This window comes from Sorex araneus, chromosome 2, assembly GCF_027595985.1.
Source record: "Sorex araneus isolate mSorAra2 chromosome 2, mSorAra2.pri, whole genome shotgun sequence".
NCBI classification, from domain to species: domain Eukaryota; kingdom Metazoa; phylum Chordata; class Mammalia; order Eulipotyphla; family Soricidae; genus Sorex; species Sorex araneus.
The window spans coordinates 220,335,472-220,350,480 of NC_073303.1; the positions used below are offsets into that span (position 1 = coordinate 220,335,472).

The following is a 15,009-nucleotide window of genomic DNA, read 5'->3' on the forward strand; positions in this document are numbered from 1 at the left end:
ATTTTACAAACACTTATTTTTAAATTGTTCTATTTTTATTAGTTATGGCTGCTTGTCACTCTTTTTCTTTATTCTTTTCTTTTCTTCTTTTTATGTCTTCTTCTCTTGGTTTGACTCACACTTAGCACTACTCAGGGGCAGTGCTAAGGGATCACTCCTGGTGATGATCAGGGACCGTATTCAGTACCAGGTGTTCGAACCAGTGCTGGTCAAATGTGAAGAACAGCCTTAAGCCCTGTATTTAAAAAAAAGAAATTTTTTTTGTTAGTGAATCACCGTGAGTACAGTTACAAACTTATGAACTTTTGTGTTTGCATTTCAGTCATACAATGATCGTTTATCCTTCCCTCCCCCAGTGCCCATTCTCCTCCACCTATGTTCCCAGTATCCCTCTCCCACCCACACCCTATCCTCACCCTCCACCCCCACCCTGCTTCTGCTGCAGGGCATTGCCTTTTGTTCTCTCTCCTTTTGGGTATTGTGGTTTGCAATAAAGTTAACCCCTGTATTATCTCTCCTCTTCTCTTTCTTTACAAGAAACTTTGTGTCACTCTTTTTTTTATATAAATTTTTATTTTATTGAATTACCGTGGGAAAAATACAAAGCTTTCAGGTTTAAGTCTCATTCATACAATGATTAAAACCCCATCCCTTCACCAGTGCACATGTTCTACCACCAAGAACCCCCAAATAACCCCCTCCCACCCAGCCCGCACCTAAGTAGCTAATGATCTTCACTTTATTCTCTCTATACTTTGAATACATTCAATATTTAAATAGAGAACTCACTATCATTGTTTGGAATTTTCCCCCAACAATCAGACCTGCTGAAAAGGCATCGCTTAACAATTTCCTTTCATTGCTGAGAAGGAAGACTCTATGACCTCGCGCGGCCGCGATAGCGGTTTTGGATTTCTGATATTTTCGCTCAGTTCACAGTCTAGATGTATTTCTGTAAGAATCTGCTCTGGGTGCCAAAATGGGTTAGAAGACCTCTGGGATCAGTCTTTAGGAGCAGAGGGTCCGTTTTGGCGCTCAGCAGCTCGGGCTCTTATCTGGTCCGAGGTCATGCCGGTAACACCCGCTTCCCATGATCGACTACGAGCCACAAAACTGCAAAAATCATACCTCTGGGTTTGGAGTCTTAGAAGGTGGCTTTGCCCTTGCCACGTGGATATTTCTGCTGCCGCCATTTTCTGCACAGAAAAACGGGGTGCTGGGGAAAAGAAAAATCCATCCCTGGGCAGCACGGAGTTGTAGCACAGCTCACAGTCTAGATGTATTTTTGTAAGAAGCCCCTCTGGGTGCCAAAATGGGTTAGAAGACCTCTGGGATCAGTCTTTAGGAGCAGAGGGCCTGTCTGTGTCATTCTCTTTTCAAGAGGAAGAGTACATTGAAGTTTTTTGAAAAGTAAATGTGTCTTTAACTTTATATCAAGCTTGTCATTCTACCTTTCAATAAAAATTATATGTATCTGTATATAGAGTATAGTAATAATCTTTGTCCCTTCCTATCTGGATGGCTTAAAAACAAAGTTTAAAACAATTGACAAACGATGACGCTGACCTGGTGACAGAAGGTCTTGGGGCTAGTCCACTTATATTCTTTAACATTTTCAAGAGAGACATGCTCAGACCAAGAGAAATATTTGAATTAGATACCATGGTTTGCAAAGATTTTCATAATGCTGTTGTTTCAGGCATTCAACGTTTCAACACCAATCTCATCACCATTTTGATTATTCTACACTATTGTCCTTCTTTCCTTCCTTCCTTCCTTCCTTCCTTCCTTCCTTCCTTCCTTCCTTCCTTCCTTCCTTCCTTCCTTCCTTCCTTCCTTCCTTCCTTCCTTCCTTCCTTCCTTCCTTCCTTCCTTCCTTCCTTCCTTCCTCCCTCCCTTCCTCTCTCCCTCCCTTCCTCCCTCCCTCCCTCCCTCCCTCCCACCCTCCTTCCTTCCTTCCTTCCTTCCTTCCTTCCTTCCTTCCTTCCTTCCTTCCTTCCTTCCTTCCTTCCTTCCTTCCTTCCTTCCTTCCTTCCTTCCTTCTTTCCTTCTGTGCTCTCAGGGATCACCCCGGGTGGTGTTCGGGGATTATTTAGGGTTCTGGGGATCAAACTTGTGTTGGGCATCTGCAATGCCCCCATCTTATCTGCTGTACAATCCCTTAGCTCAGCACTGTGTATTTCTTTACTCCACTATACTATGATGATGGAATTCACTTGAGATATAAATAACTTTATATTTTCTCAATTTGCTTTCAGATTTAGACTTTTATCTTCCATCCTTTTAAAATTCAAATTAATATTGTTTATGGATATTCATAACAAATTTGCAAAGTACAAAACAATTTGACAGCTATGTGAAACATATAAAAATACAGCTCTGTATGGTTTCTATTATTTCATATTATATAATATCATTTTATAGTTTCACTGATAGCAGTGATAGTCGCTAATGAATAAAATAGCCAGAGTACGTGTGTGTGATGATATTAACATATAATAGTGGTAGAAAACAATGGTGTAAAAACAAAGAGGAAAAGATACTACCTGATTGATAAATTCCTTTTTGAAATGATTAGCAATTGGCTTCAGAAAGTAAGAAAATTTATATCTGTTAAGATATTATTTTCTTAGTAATAAGATAAGCTGATAAACTTGGTGCATAATGTATTTTTAAGACTAGTAGTTCTATGATTTATAATTATTATTACAAAAATTTCAAATTAGGAAATTGGGAACTTGTGATGAATGACTTGTCCAAGATTGCTTATGTAGTGTAAAGGACTTGCCAAGAGTCCATGATTGCTTCCATAGTAGACTACAGAAGGTTTGAATGTAGACAAAATGCCTTAGCTTCCTTGTGATAAATTCAGTGGACTTTAGGGCATCATTTTATAACCAGGTTAGAGAAAGATTAATGTGTAAGTGTGTTTAATTGTTATTTTTGCTCATGCATATTTTTGTATTACTTCTCAGTTTCATCTTTTGTGACATTTATGTGAAGATTGGGCAGTACCATGAAGTCAATGATGAGAAACCATTCCTCTGTCACAATGTTCATCTTGCTGGGACTGACAAATGACCCACAGCTAGAGATTCTGATTTATGTCTTTCATCTTATCACTTATTTGTCCAGTATCATTGGGAATCTGACCATAATAGTTCTCATCCTGATGGATCCTCATTTAAAAACAGCTATGCACTGTTTTCTTCAAAATTCTCTTTATTGGAAATCTCATTCACGACTGCCTGTGTTCCCGCATACCTGTACATGATATCAAGCGGAGACAAAACCATCTCCATCGGAGCTTGCTTCAGTCAAATCTTTTTTATTGTCCTCTTTGCAGCTATGGAATTTTTCCTCTTGGCTGTGATGTCCTATGACCGCTATGTGGCCATCTGCAAACCGCTGCATTATGTGACCATCATGAACAGGAGAGTCTGCAGGATTCTCATCATCAACTGTTGGGTATCTGGCTTATTGATTATTTCTCCACCCCTTAGCTTGGGCCTACATCTGGAGTTCTGTGGTTCTGTTATTGATCATTATTACTGTGATGCTTCTCCAATACTAAAGAATTCTTGCTCAGATACTTGGTTCATAGAACAGCTGGTTGTTGCCTGTGCTGTGCTGACTTTCATCCTGACCCTTGTGGGTGTGGTTATATCCTACATCTGCATCCTCAGGATGATCCTCAGACTGCCCTCTGTCCAGCAAAGGAAGAAAGCTTTCTCCACCTGTTCCTCTCACTTGATTGTGGTTTCCCTCAGCTATGGCAGTGCCATTTTTATCTATGTCAAACCTTCAGCTAAGGATGCAGTGGCCATTGATAAGGTAGTTTCTCTGCTTGCTACATCTGTTGCCCCTTTGTTGAACCCTGTCATTTATACCCTGAGAAATAAACAAGTCAAAGAATCTTTTCATAATACTCTCAAAAGATTCATATTTATTTCAAGGAAGGGGTAAAACAGTTCTAGGATGCAAAGTAAAATAACATTTTTTTAAATATAGTTCAAAATTGAAGTAATAAAAGTGTCATAGGGTTATCCTGCTACCTACATTTTAACTTTCTGTGGTTTTCAACTGTAACTGTGCCCTGAAAGTACTATCAACAAAGAGAATTTTGTGAGAGAGATCACATTCACATAACTTTTATTATATTTTCTAATTGTTCCATGTTACTGTTATTACTGTGAGATATAAATTGAATTTTATCTTGATTTGGAGTCATACAAAAGTGAAATTTTTTTAGTGTCACACCCGGAAATGCACAGGGGTTACTCCTGGCTCTGCACTCAGGAATTACCCCTGGCAGGCTCAGGGGACCATATGGGATGCTGGGAATCAAACCCAGGTTGGCCGTGTGCAAGGCAAAGGCCCTACCCACTGTGCTATTGCTCAAGCCCCAAAAGTGAATTTAGAGGGCCAGGATGTGGATCAAATAGTGAAACACTGTTGGTAGATGCCCTTCCATACAAAAACCAAAGATTTTTTAAAAAAATTTTCAATTTTATTGAATCACAGTGAGATAATTACAAGCTTTCATGTTTGGGTTACAATCTCATAATGATCAAACACTCATCCCTCCACCAGTGTACATTCCCCAACACCAAAGATTTTTAAAATTATTGTCTAAATTTTTCAGAGGATTAATAATGATGTTAATAAAATATACATAGGAGTCTGAAAAAAAACCCTATAACTTCTTAATAAATTTATATTGTGTCCATGGAAACTTTCTCCAGTTATTTTTCTTATCACTTTATTTGAAGGTACAAATATCTTCAATTAACTGGGGTTGATTTTTTTATCCAACATTTATAAATTTATTTGGGGGGAAGGTAGTCATAAGTTTCTGAACTAATATTTTTGAAATATACTGTGTAAAATATTATTGTATAGCTTAAACTATCCTAAGGTACTCAATAAAGTTTAGTTAAACTTACAAACACCTAAAATTCTATATTTCTTCTATCCCCAGGGAGTTTTCCCTCTTAACTCATATTTCTATTGCCGATTTATATATATAAATCAACTAAATCTATTTTCTTTTAAAAAACTTAAATATTTCTTTATTTTTAATGCACAATAATTTATTATATTCAATATTTCAACACCCATCCCATCACCATTACACCTTCCCACTACCATTTTTTTTAATATTCCCACCACTACCCAAGCCTCCCCAAAAGAAGATGCTAAATAATTAATTTTTTAAAAGTTTTTTAAGAAAACCTTATTTTATAAGGTAGTTCAAAATATTTGATTACGTTTAATATTCAAACACCAATCCACCACCATTACATCATCCCATCACCATATTTGGGATGTTTTCATCCCATGCCCCAATCCTTGTCCTAAAGCACAACCGAAATAATATATTTCACATTGTTTGCTTTGAAAAACTGCTGAAAATTCTACAAAAAAATTATCTATAGAGGAAACAATGTGCAAGATTGTTCTATTTTGGCAGGGGCCATTAAGACCTTCTTTATATATCACGACCATGTTGTAAAAGGTTGTGTGATGTGATCTTCTGTATATATATATATATATATATATATCGCTCTGAAAAAATATATGCATATATATATTTTCCTCCATGATTGGTTGTCTACTATTTGAACCCCATCCAATGTGGTATGGTACTACTGAGAGTATCCTGCCCGCACGGCAGAGCCTGGCAAGCTACTCGTGGCATATTCGATATGCCAAAAACAGTAACAAGTCTCACAATAGAGACATTACTGGTGTTCACTCGAGCAAATCGATGAGCAACGGGATGACAGTACTACAGTGATACTCCTGGGGAATGGGTGGGGAGTGTCTTATGATGTGTCGAGGCTGAGCTGTCCAGGAATAGGTTCACTTGTTCGTGAGGCTCGGCAGAGCATGTAGGGAGCGGTCTTGAGTGTGGCAGTGGTTGGGTTGTGGAGTTTTTGACTGCCGGAGCTGGGTCCCTGGATTGGGAAGGGCTCTCACATACCCCCTTCTGGGGCACCCTGAGAGAAATGAAACAATAAGCACAGGGTCTGTGGCATGGCTATGGCAGGCATCATGTGTGTGGGGAGCAGTCTTGATCATGGTGGCGGTTGGGTTGTAGAGGTTTTCGGCTGCTGGGGCTGGGTCCCTTAGGGTGGGGAAGGATGCTAAATAATTTATTTTGTATTGCTTGTTGTTAATAATTGACTAGAAATGATGCAAAAATATCTTTTTAGAAAAAAGTGTGTTAAAATAATTATATCTCACCACGGGGTGATTATGTCCCTGTATAAGAGATCACTAACATGTTACAGATTGAGCCTTTTGTGCTGATATATATATATGTATATATATATCCATATATATTTTGGATCAAGATTGGTTGCCTTTTGCCTTACACCCCATCCAACATGGTGTTCTACTCTTGGTATATTGAAGAGGAGGGCAAGTTAAGAGTCAAGAACTGAAGGGCAGCTTTTTTCAACCTTGTCCCCGCGTCGCGGCGGCCTCTCGCGCGGCTGCAGCGGCCCCGGTTCCTGCCGCAGCGCTCCTCTCTCTCTCTGTCTCTCTCTCTCTCCCCTTCCTCCCACCCCAGCGCACCCCCGAGCTCGCCCGCCATGGCTCTACTCACGGTGGCCGCCCGGCTCTTCGGAACCAAGAATGCTTCCTGTCTTGTTGTTGCTGCCCGGCATGCCAGTGCTTCCTCTGTGAATTTGAAAGATGTATTGTCTGACCTGATACCTAAGGAACAGGCCAGAATTAAAAACTTCAGACAGCAACATGGCAAGACAGTGGTGGGCCAAATCACTGTTGATATGATGTATGGTGGCATGAGAGGCATGAAGGGATTGGTATATGAAACATCAGTTCTTGATCCTGATGAGGGTATCCGCTTCAGAGGCTACAGTATCCCTGAATGCCAAAAGCTGCTGCCCAAGGCTAAGGGTGGGGAAGAGCCCTTGCCTGAGGGCTTATTTTGGCTGCTTGTAACAGGAAAAATCCCAACAGAAGAACAGGTATCTTGGCTCTCAAAAGAGTGGGCGAAAAGGGCAGCTCTGCCTTCCCATGTTGTGACCATGCTGGACAACTTTCCCAACAATCTACATCCCATGTCTCAACTCAGTGCAGCCATTACAGCCCTCAACAGTGAAAGTAATTTTGCTCGGGCATACGCAGAGGGTGTCCACCGAACCAAGTACTGGGAGTTGGTTTACGAAGACTGTATGGATCTGATCGCAAAGCTACCTTGTGTTGCAGCAAAGATTTACCGGAATCTCTACCGGGAGGGCAGCAGCATTGGGGCCATTGACTCTAAGCTGGACTGGTCCCACAATTTCACCAACATGTTAGGCTATACCGATGCCAAGTTCACTGAGCTCATGCGCTTGTACCTCACCATCCACAGTGACCACGAGGGTGGCAATGTAAGTGCCCATACCAGCTACCTTGTGGGCAGTGCCCTTTCAGACCCTTACCTGTCCTTTGCGGCATCTATGAATGGGCTGGCGGGGCCTCTCCACGGACTGGCAAACCAGGAAGTGCTTGTTTGGCTGACACAACTACAGAAGGAAGTAGGCAAAGATGTGTCAGATGAGAAGTTACGAGACTACATATGGAATACACTCAACTCAGGACGGGTTGTCCCAGGCTATGGCCATGCTGTCCTAAGAAAGACAGACCCGCGCTATACCTGTCAGCGGGAGTTCGCCCTGAAACATCTGCCTCAAGACCCCATGTTTAAGCTCGTTGCTCAGCTGTACAAGATTGTGCCCAATGTTCTCTTAGAACAGGGCAAGGCCAAGAACCCTTGGCCCAATGTCGACGTTCACAGTGGGGTGCTGCTCCAGTACTATGGCATGACGGAGATGAACTACTACACGGTCCTGTCTGGGGTGTCTCAGGCACTGGGTGTGCTGGCACAGCTCATCTGGAGCCGAGCCCTGGGCTTCCCTCTGGAGAGGCCCAAGTCCATGAGCACGGAGGGTCTCATGAAGTTTGTGGACTCTAAGTCAGGGTAAAACTGGAGACTGGGGTAAACAACTAGAAAGTGAGGGTGCTTAAAAAAAGTATACTTTAGTTTCAGGGGGCCTTTAAAGACTTAAGATTAAATTGTATCTGAGGCACTGATACTAAGTTTGAGGTTAATATAAATTAAGACTTTAAGAGATAAAAAGTGACCCCTTCCCTAAACAGCTCCTTTCCCCTGCCTGGTAAGAGTTGCCCATCAACTGTAGGATGAACAGGACTAATGCATGTGGTACAGGTTAGCTTTGCCATGCCCCGCCACCACCATCTCTAGAGAGAATCTTGTTCCTTTTCCCTGGGACAAAACAGGTTGCAGACAATCTGCAGTCATGTCAAGAGCTGTGGGTTCTCCCCTTAATGGGCCAGCAAACCAGGATTCTGCTGTTTTCACAGGAATCATGTTGGATTGTAAGCTGTACCAAGCCCCGTTTCCTCTCTGTGCACAGACGCTGCTTCTGATCAAAGTTTGTTGGTTAGTTGGGTGTGCTTTGGCCCTTTTTATTTTCTCCCAAATGCCATCAGGTGACCATAAAGGCCAAGGCATTCAAATGGCACCTTGTGCTTGATTTGATTTTTTTCAATTCTTGCATGGACATTAAGGTGTGGGAGTGTTCTGTTTCCTGCTACTTTAATACTCATGCCATTCCCAACTCTCTCTACCTGTTACACCTCAAGCTGAGGATGTTCTGCATCTTCGCGTCTTGGTCCCTGCCGGACTCTTGTTTAGCCAGTCACATAGACCACTGTCTGACCTGTGGGCTCGCCCAGCCACTGGGCTTTGAGCACTTGATGTGAATTAAGCTCTTTTCTTCCACAGAGTACACACCACTAACCTGTGACTGGCTTCCTCTTCTCCTTTTCCTATATATACTGTGGGCTCTAGAACGGGGACTTGGAAGCACCCTGCATGGTCTAGTCCCGGGGGGCACCTACGCCCCTTTGGGATCAGAGAAATGACTGAAGATTGAACATGGTCTCAGAATCATGGCCTGGGCCGAGGGCATTAAGAATAAGAAGCCTGCCTTCCCATCCCCTGCCACAAGAAAGTGCCCCTGTATTTATGGAGATCCTAGTCCTGCCCTCTCCACAAGCTCACAGTACAGTGTCTGTTTTAGAAGCCCCGTTTGCACAGGTTGTCAGCGACTCAGACCGCTCTACTGCCTTTTCTTCAAGAAAGGATTGAAATACACTCCTGCTGTGCCCCTTTCTCCCTCACAACTCCTACCTATGTTTGTGTGGACCCCAAGTCCCCAGAACCATGCTGTTGAGATGAACACACTGTCTGTAAACCCCCGGGTAACTGTCAAGTCACAATGCAGACTTCAGGTTGTTCTGTATGAAAATGCAAAATAAATGTTTTTATTAACAAAAAAAAAAAAAAAGAACTGAAGGGCAGGTTAAGGGTTAACCGCTGAAGTTGCCCTTTGTAACTACTTGACTGCTTTGAAAGATGTCTTCAGGACCTACCACTGGGCAGGACTCTGTCACCAAATGGGCCAACAAACTGCCCTAGGAACTATAGGCAAACATTTGCAGGGAAATAGTTAACAGTCAACAAATGCTTAGATATGCAAATCAAGTGACCTATGTGTGATCCCCTTTGATATATAGATGTGATTCCCTTTGATATGAGAGATTTTCATTTGTCAACAAATGTTTAGATATGCAAATTAAGTGACCTATGTGATTCCCTTTGATATGTGAGATTTTCATTTCTCCCCCAAAAGGGTATAAAAACAGCTAGCTTTTTGAGCTTGGGGCCTTCAGTTATGCTATTGAGGCACAATTGAAGGTCCCAATATAGCTATATTGGCTTAAATAAACCCCATGCATTTGCAGAAAGAGTTGTCTTGGTTTTGTTCTTTTATCTCTCTGAGCCTCCCCCGGGCAGAGATCTGCCTACCCTAACAATATCAGTTGCAGTAATATGAGATATAACAGCCATGGGCTCCAGCAATTCTAAAATTTTAATTAGTGTACCAGAGCTGGATGGTATAAATCTACGTTCTTATGATATTTTAATATAGCTATAATTCTAAAGATTTTTTATGGTCAGGTGGGGTAGAGGGTTCAAAGAGCTAGAGGGCATGTTGTACATACTGGAGTCCATGCTTCAAGTTCCTGAGCACTGTCACATATGGCCCCCAAATCAAGCCCCCCATCCTCCAAAAGATGATTTTATAGTAGAGTTACTCCTAGACCCAAGAACAACCCAACCGTTTCCTTTTATCATTCACAGACACTCACATGGCCTGGCAAGGTTCTTGGCCAGTCAGGATGTGATGTATTCAAGGGGAAGCCGGGGTGACACTCTGAAGAGGAGGGCAGGTTAAGAGTTAAATTTGCCTTTGTAGGGGCCTGAGCAATAGCACAGCAGGTAGGGCGTTTGCCTTGCACTGCCAACCTGGTTTGATCCCAGGCATCCCTTATGGTCCCCCAAGCACTGCCAGGAGTAATTCCTGAGTGCAAAGCCAGGAGTAACCCCTGAGCATTGCTGGGTGTGACCCAAAAAGCAAAAAAAAAAAAAAAATTGCCTTTGTAACTGTTTGACTGCTTTGAAAGATATTTACTTCATGACCTCCCGCTGGGCAGGAACCTGTCACCAAATGGCCCAACAAACTGCCCTAGGAAATGTATGCAAACATTTGCAAGGAAACAGTTAACAGTCAACAAATGCTGAGATAAGCAAATGAAGGGACCTATCTGTGATCCCCTTTGATCTATAGATGTGATTCCCTTTGATATGTGAGATTTTCATTTCTCCCCCAAAAGGGTATAAAAACAGCTAGCTTTTTGAGTTCTGGGCCTTCAGCTATGCCATGCTATTGAAGCACAGTTTAAGGTCCCAATATAGCTATATTGGCTTAAATAAACCCCATGCATTTGCAGAAAGAGTTGTCTTGGTTGTGTTCTTTTGTCTCTCCGAGCCTCCCCCGGGCAGAGATCTGCCGCCCCTAACAACTCATGCCAAGCAGTCATGGTGGCTTAGCTTTGAATGTCACACAGTTCGAAACACCAGGGTAAGCATCAAAACAAGCTTTACATCATTAAAACAACAACAACAACAACAACAAAAACCCTGAAAAACAAAACCCACAACCCTTCAGTGTGACTTGGTACTGGAATGAGGTCGATTGAAAGCGACTATTTCTCCAAGGAGATATATAGCCTGCATACTGGCCACACGACCTTTCCCACACTGTCTCTGAGATCCACTCAGTCCCTTGGCCGGCCTCTCTCAAGACTGCCAAAGGCTGGCTGAAAGGTTGCTTTGGCGGCACAAATACCCTGGCGGCTTCCCTCTCTGCTCATGCAAACTGCAATAGCTCTTAGGCCCGACCTTCAAATCAATGCACTGGGGACAAAGGGCTCCCAAGGCTACGTTTCCTCTCCCATTTCCTGTCTTTCCTTTGTGGTCCTGAGATATTCCAGCATCCGACAAGATAAGGGCACTCAAAGTCAGAGATTTTCCTTTCCAGAACACTCCAATCACCTCAAGCAAACAGATAAGCCTCAGGCCCGAGGAACCACACAGGGTGGAAGCCCAGCAAGCAGCTGACCCTGGTCTGAACCCCCTGCTCCACACACACAGTCCCTGAAGGCCACTATGAGTCACTCCTAAGCAAAGAACCAGGAATAGCCCCTGAGCACTGGCAGGGAGACCACTTGCCCCTGCCCCCACATTTAACTGCTGAATCCAGAAGGTGGCTCAATGATGGAGCACAAACCTCACAATAACGGCACGGCAAAAAATAGCACCCTGGAATCAGATGAGCTATTTCTCAACCTTCAGGCATTCTGTTCTGGTGCCGTCCACAAACCCCAACTTGGAGTACATTATTTCCTTTTAAACATTATCTATCTATCTATCTATCTATCTATCTATCTATCTATCTATCTATCTATCTATCTATCTATCTATTTAGTTTTGGGGTCACACCCGGCAATGCACAGCGGTTACTCCTGACTCTGCACTCAGGAATTACTCCTGGCGGTGCTCAGGGGACCATATGAGATCTGGGAATCATACCCGGGTCAGCCGCGTGCAAGACAAACGCCCTACCCGCTGTGCTATGGCTCCAGCCCCATCAGAGTACATTATTTTTTAAGCATGGGAATCCTTCTCTTCTCTTTTCCTTTCTCATATTTCCTAAATAAAATTATTTCACTTCACTAAAATAAAATAGGGTTGTGAAGACAGTGGCCCAGGTTCAATCCCTGGTACCACAAGGTCCCCTGAGCACTGCTGGGAGTAAGCAGTGAGTCAGGAGTAGCTCCAGGACACCACCAGGTGTGGTCCAAAAAAACCAAAATCAAACAATCAATTAATGAATAAGTATCTTGTAGAAGGTGTGGTCTTCTTTATAGAACTTCTCCAGCTCCATGTAGAACTTCTCAGTATCTTCTTCCGTAGTTGGATGTTGGTGTGTAGACGGCGAAGATAGAAACTGCCGGCAATGAGCCACATCTATTCATAAGTAAGCATTCGATTTGGGTTGCTAGGCATTCGAACGAATCAATGCTCATGGCCAAGTTTGTGTTGGCAAGGACACCAACACCACTGATGCCTCTACTGTCACATGTTCTGAGGAACAGTTCTTCTCCAGTGTCAAAAAGTGCATGATGTGTTCAATGCCTTCTTGTTTCGGTCAACCCAATGATGTACTTTATTTTCTACACTTGTACCATCAGGTCCTCAATGGATGCTTCCGATGCTGCATACATGTGTTAAAAGTGCAAACAGTCATTTTAGTCTTTTTTCGTTTTGGCAGCTTACTTCAACCATGAGATCTTATCAGTCTCTCCTTGTTCGTCCTTCTTTTTTTTTTTTTTCTTTTTGGGTCACACCCGGCAATGCACAGGGGTCACTCCTGGCTCTGCACTCAGGAATTACCCCTGGCTGTGCTCAGAGGACCATATGGGATGCTGGGAATCGAACCCGGGTTGGCCGCATGCAAGGCAAACGCCCTACCCGCTGTGCTATCACTCCAGCCCCTGTTCATCCTTCTTAACACTGCCATATTGGTGCTCTTCCAGTCAGGGGAATGAAGCCCATTGTTGTTCCTGTTTTTGGCATATCGAATACACCACGGGTAGCTTGCCAGGCTCTGCCGTGCAGGTGGGACACTCTTGGTAGATTGCTGGGCTCTCAGAGAATGTTGGAGGCTTTCAGGGCGGCCTCCAATCATCATGATAGGTGTTCCGATGGTTCACACCAAATTTGAACCCCATTAAGTATGGTGCGGTAATGATGGAAAATAGGTAGAAGTGTTTATGATGTGTCATGCAACCGCTTCGCACCAGAAAGTGGCCTGGAGCGTGGTGGCAGTTAGATAGTGGAGGTAGACCAATAAGGAATTTATCTGGCGCCGGCAGGGTGGGTCTTATGGATGTGACCCTGGGTCACCAGAGACTGGTGGAAGTAGTTTAGAGGTAGAGTATACATTTCTTTCTCGGGCTTCAACCCAGTTAATGTTTTCTGAAAATAAGTATTTGAAAGAATTTTAGGAGCAAACGTGGGTGTGAGAGACCACATTTACATTAATTTTACTAATATTTATTTTTAAATGTTCTATTTTTATTAGTTATTGCTGCTAGTCACTCTTTTTCCTTTGTTCCTTTCTTTTTCTTCTTTTCTTAGTTTGGCTTTAATTAGCAGTACTCAGGGTCTGTGCTACGGGATCTTGGTGATGATCAGGGACCATATTCAGTACCAGGTATCAGAACCAGTGTTGGCCAAATGTAAGTAAGTGCCTTAACCCTCTTGTTCTATTTCTTCACAAGACACCTCGTGTCAAAGTCTCTTTTCATGAGGATAAGTATATTGAATTTTTGGAAGGTAAACGTATCTTTAGCTTAATATATCAGGCTTGTCATTCTTCCTCTCAGCAAAGACTATCTGGACCTATACAGTCACTGTCACTGTCATTCTGTTGCTCATCGATTTGCTCGAGTGGGCACCAGTAATGTTTCATTGTGAGACTTGTTATTGTTTTTGGCATATCCAATACACCATGCGTACCTTGCCAGGCTCTGCCGTGTGGGTGCGATTCTCTTGGTAACTTGCCAGGCTCTCCAAGAGGGGCGGAGGAATCGAACCCGGATCGGCTGCGTGCAAGGCGAACGCCCTACCGCTGTGCTATCACAGACTGGGCTGGACCTGTAGAGTATAGTAATACTCTTTGTTCCTTCCTATCTTGATGGCTTAAAAACAAGTATAATATGATTGGCAAAAGATGTGTAACTCCATAGCGATGCTGACCTGGTGACTGAGGGTCTCTGGGTTAGCCATAGTCTTAGATTCTTTAACATTTTCAAGAGTGATATGCTCATCTTTTCCCCAAGAATTGTTTTAGCTATCCGTGGGCGTTTATTGTTCCATATATATTTCAGGATTGCTTGCTCCATTTCTTTGAAGAATGCCATGGATATCCCTATAGGGATCGCGTTAAATCTGTATAATGCTTTTGGGAGTATTGCCATTTTGACAATGTTTATTCTCCCTATCCATGAGCAGGGGATATGTTTCCATTTCCTCATGTCCTCTTTTATTTCATGGAGTAGCATTTTATAGTTTTCTTTGTAGAGGTCCTTTACTTCTTTAGTTAAGCTGATTCCAAGGTATTTGATTTTCTGGGGCACGATTGTGAACGGGTTTGCTTTTTTCATGTCCCTTTTTCTCTGTCTCATTGTTTGCATATAGGAAGGCCATGGATTTTTGGGTATTGATTTTATAGCCTGCGACTTTACTGTATAGGTCAATTGTTTCTAAGAGTTTCTTACTAGAGCTTTTAGGTTTCTCTAGGTATAGTATCATATCGTCTGCGAATAGTGAGAGCTTGATTTCTTCCTTTCCGATCTGAATCCCCTTAATATCTTTTTCTTGCCTGATGGCTATTGCTAATACTTCCAGTACTATATTAAAGAGAAGTGGTGAGAGTGGGCATTCTTGTCTTGTCCCCGATCTTAGAGGAAAATCCCTTAGTTTTTCTCCATTGATGA

General features: G+C 42.7%; 1 protein-coding gene and 1 pseudogene across 1 annotated transcript; both read left to right on the top strand.

Moving 5' to 3' along the window:
• Nucleotides 1-3,028: 3,028 nt before the first annotated feature.
• LOC105943220 (olfactory receptor 6C2-like) lies at nt 3,029-3,966 on the top strand (annotated as a pseudogene).
• A 2,500-nt stretch (nt 3,967-6,466) lies between these two features.
• Nucleotides 6,467-9,392, top strand: LOC129402018 (citrate synthase, mitochondrial-like). Its single transcript, XM_055126129.1, has one exon. The coding sequence runs from the start codon at nt 6,600-6,602 to the stop codon at nt 7,998-8,000; it is 1,401 nt and encodes a 466-aa protein (XP_054982104.1). The 5' UTR covers nt 6,467-6,599; the 3' UTR covers nt 8,001-9,392.
• Nucleotides 9,393-15,009: the final 5,617 nt, after the last annotated feature.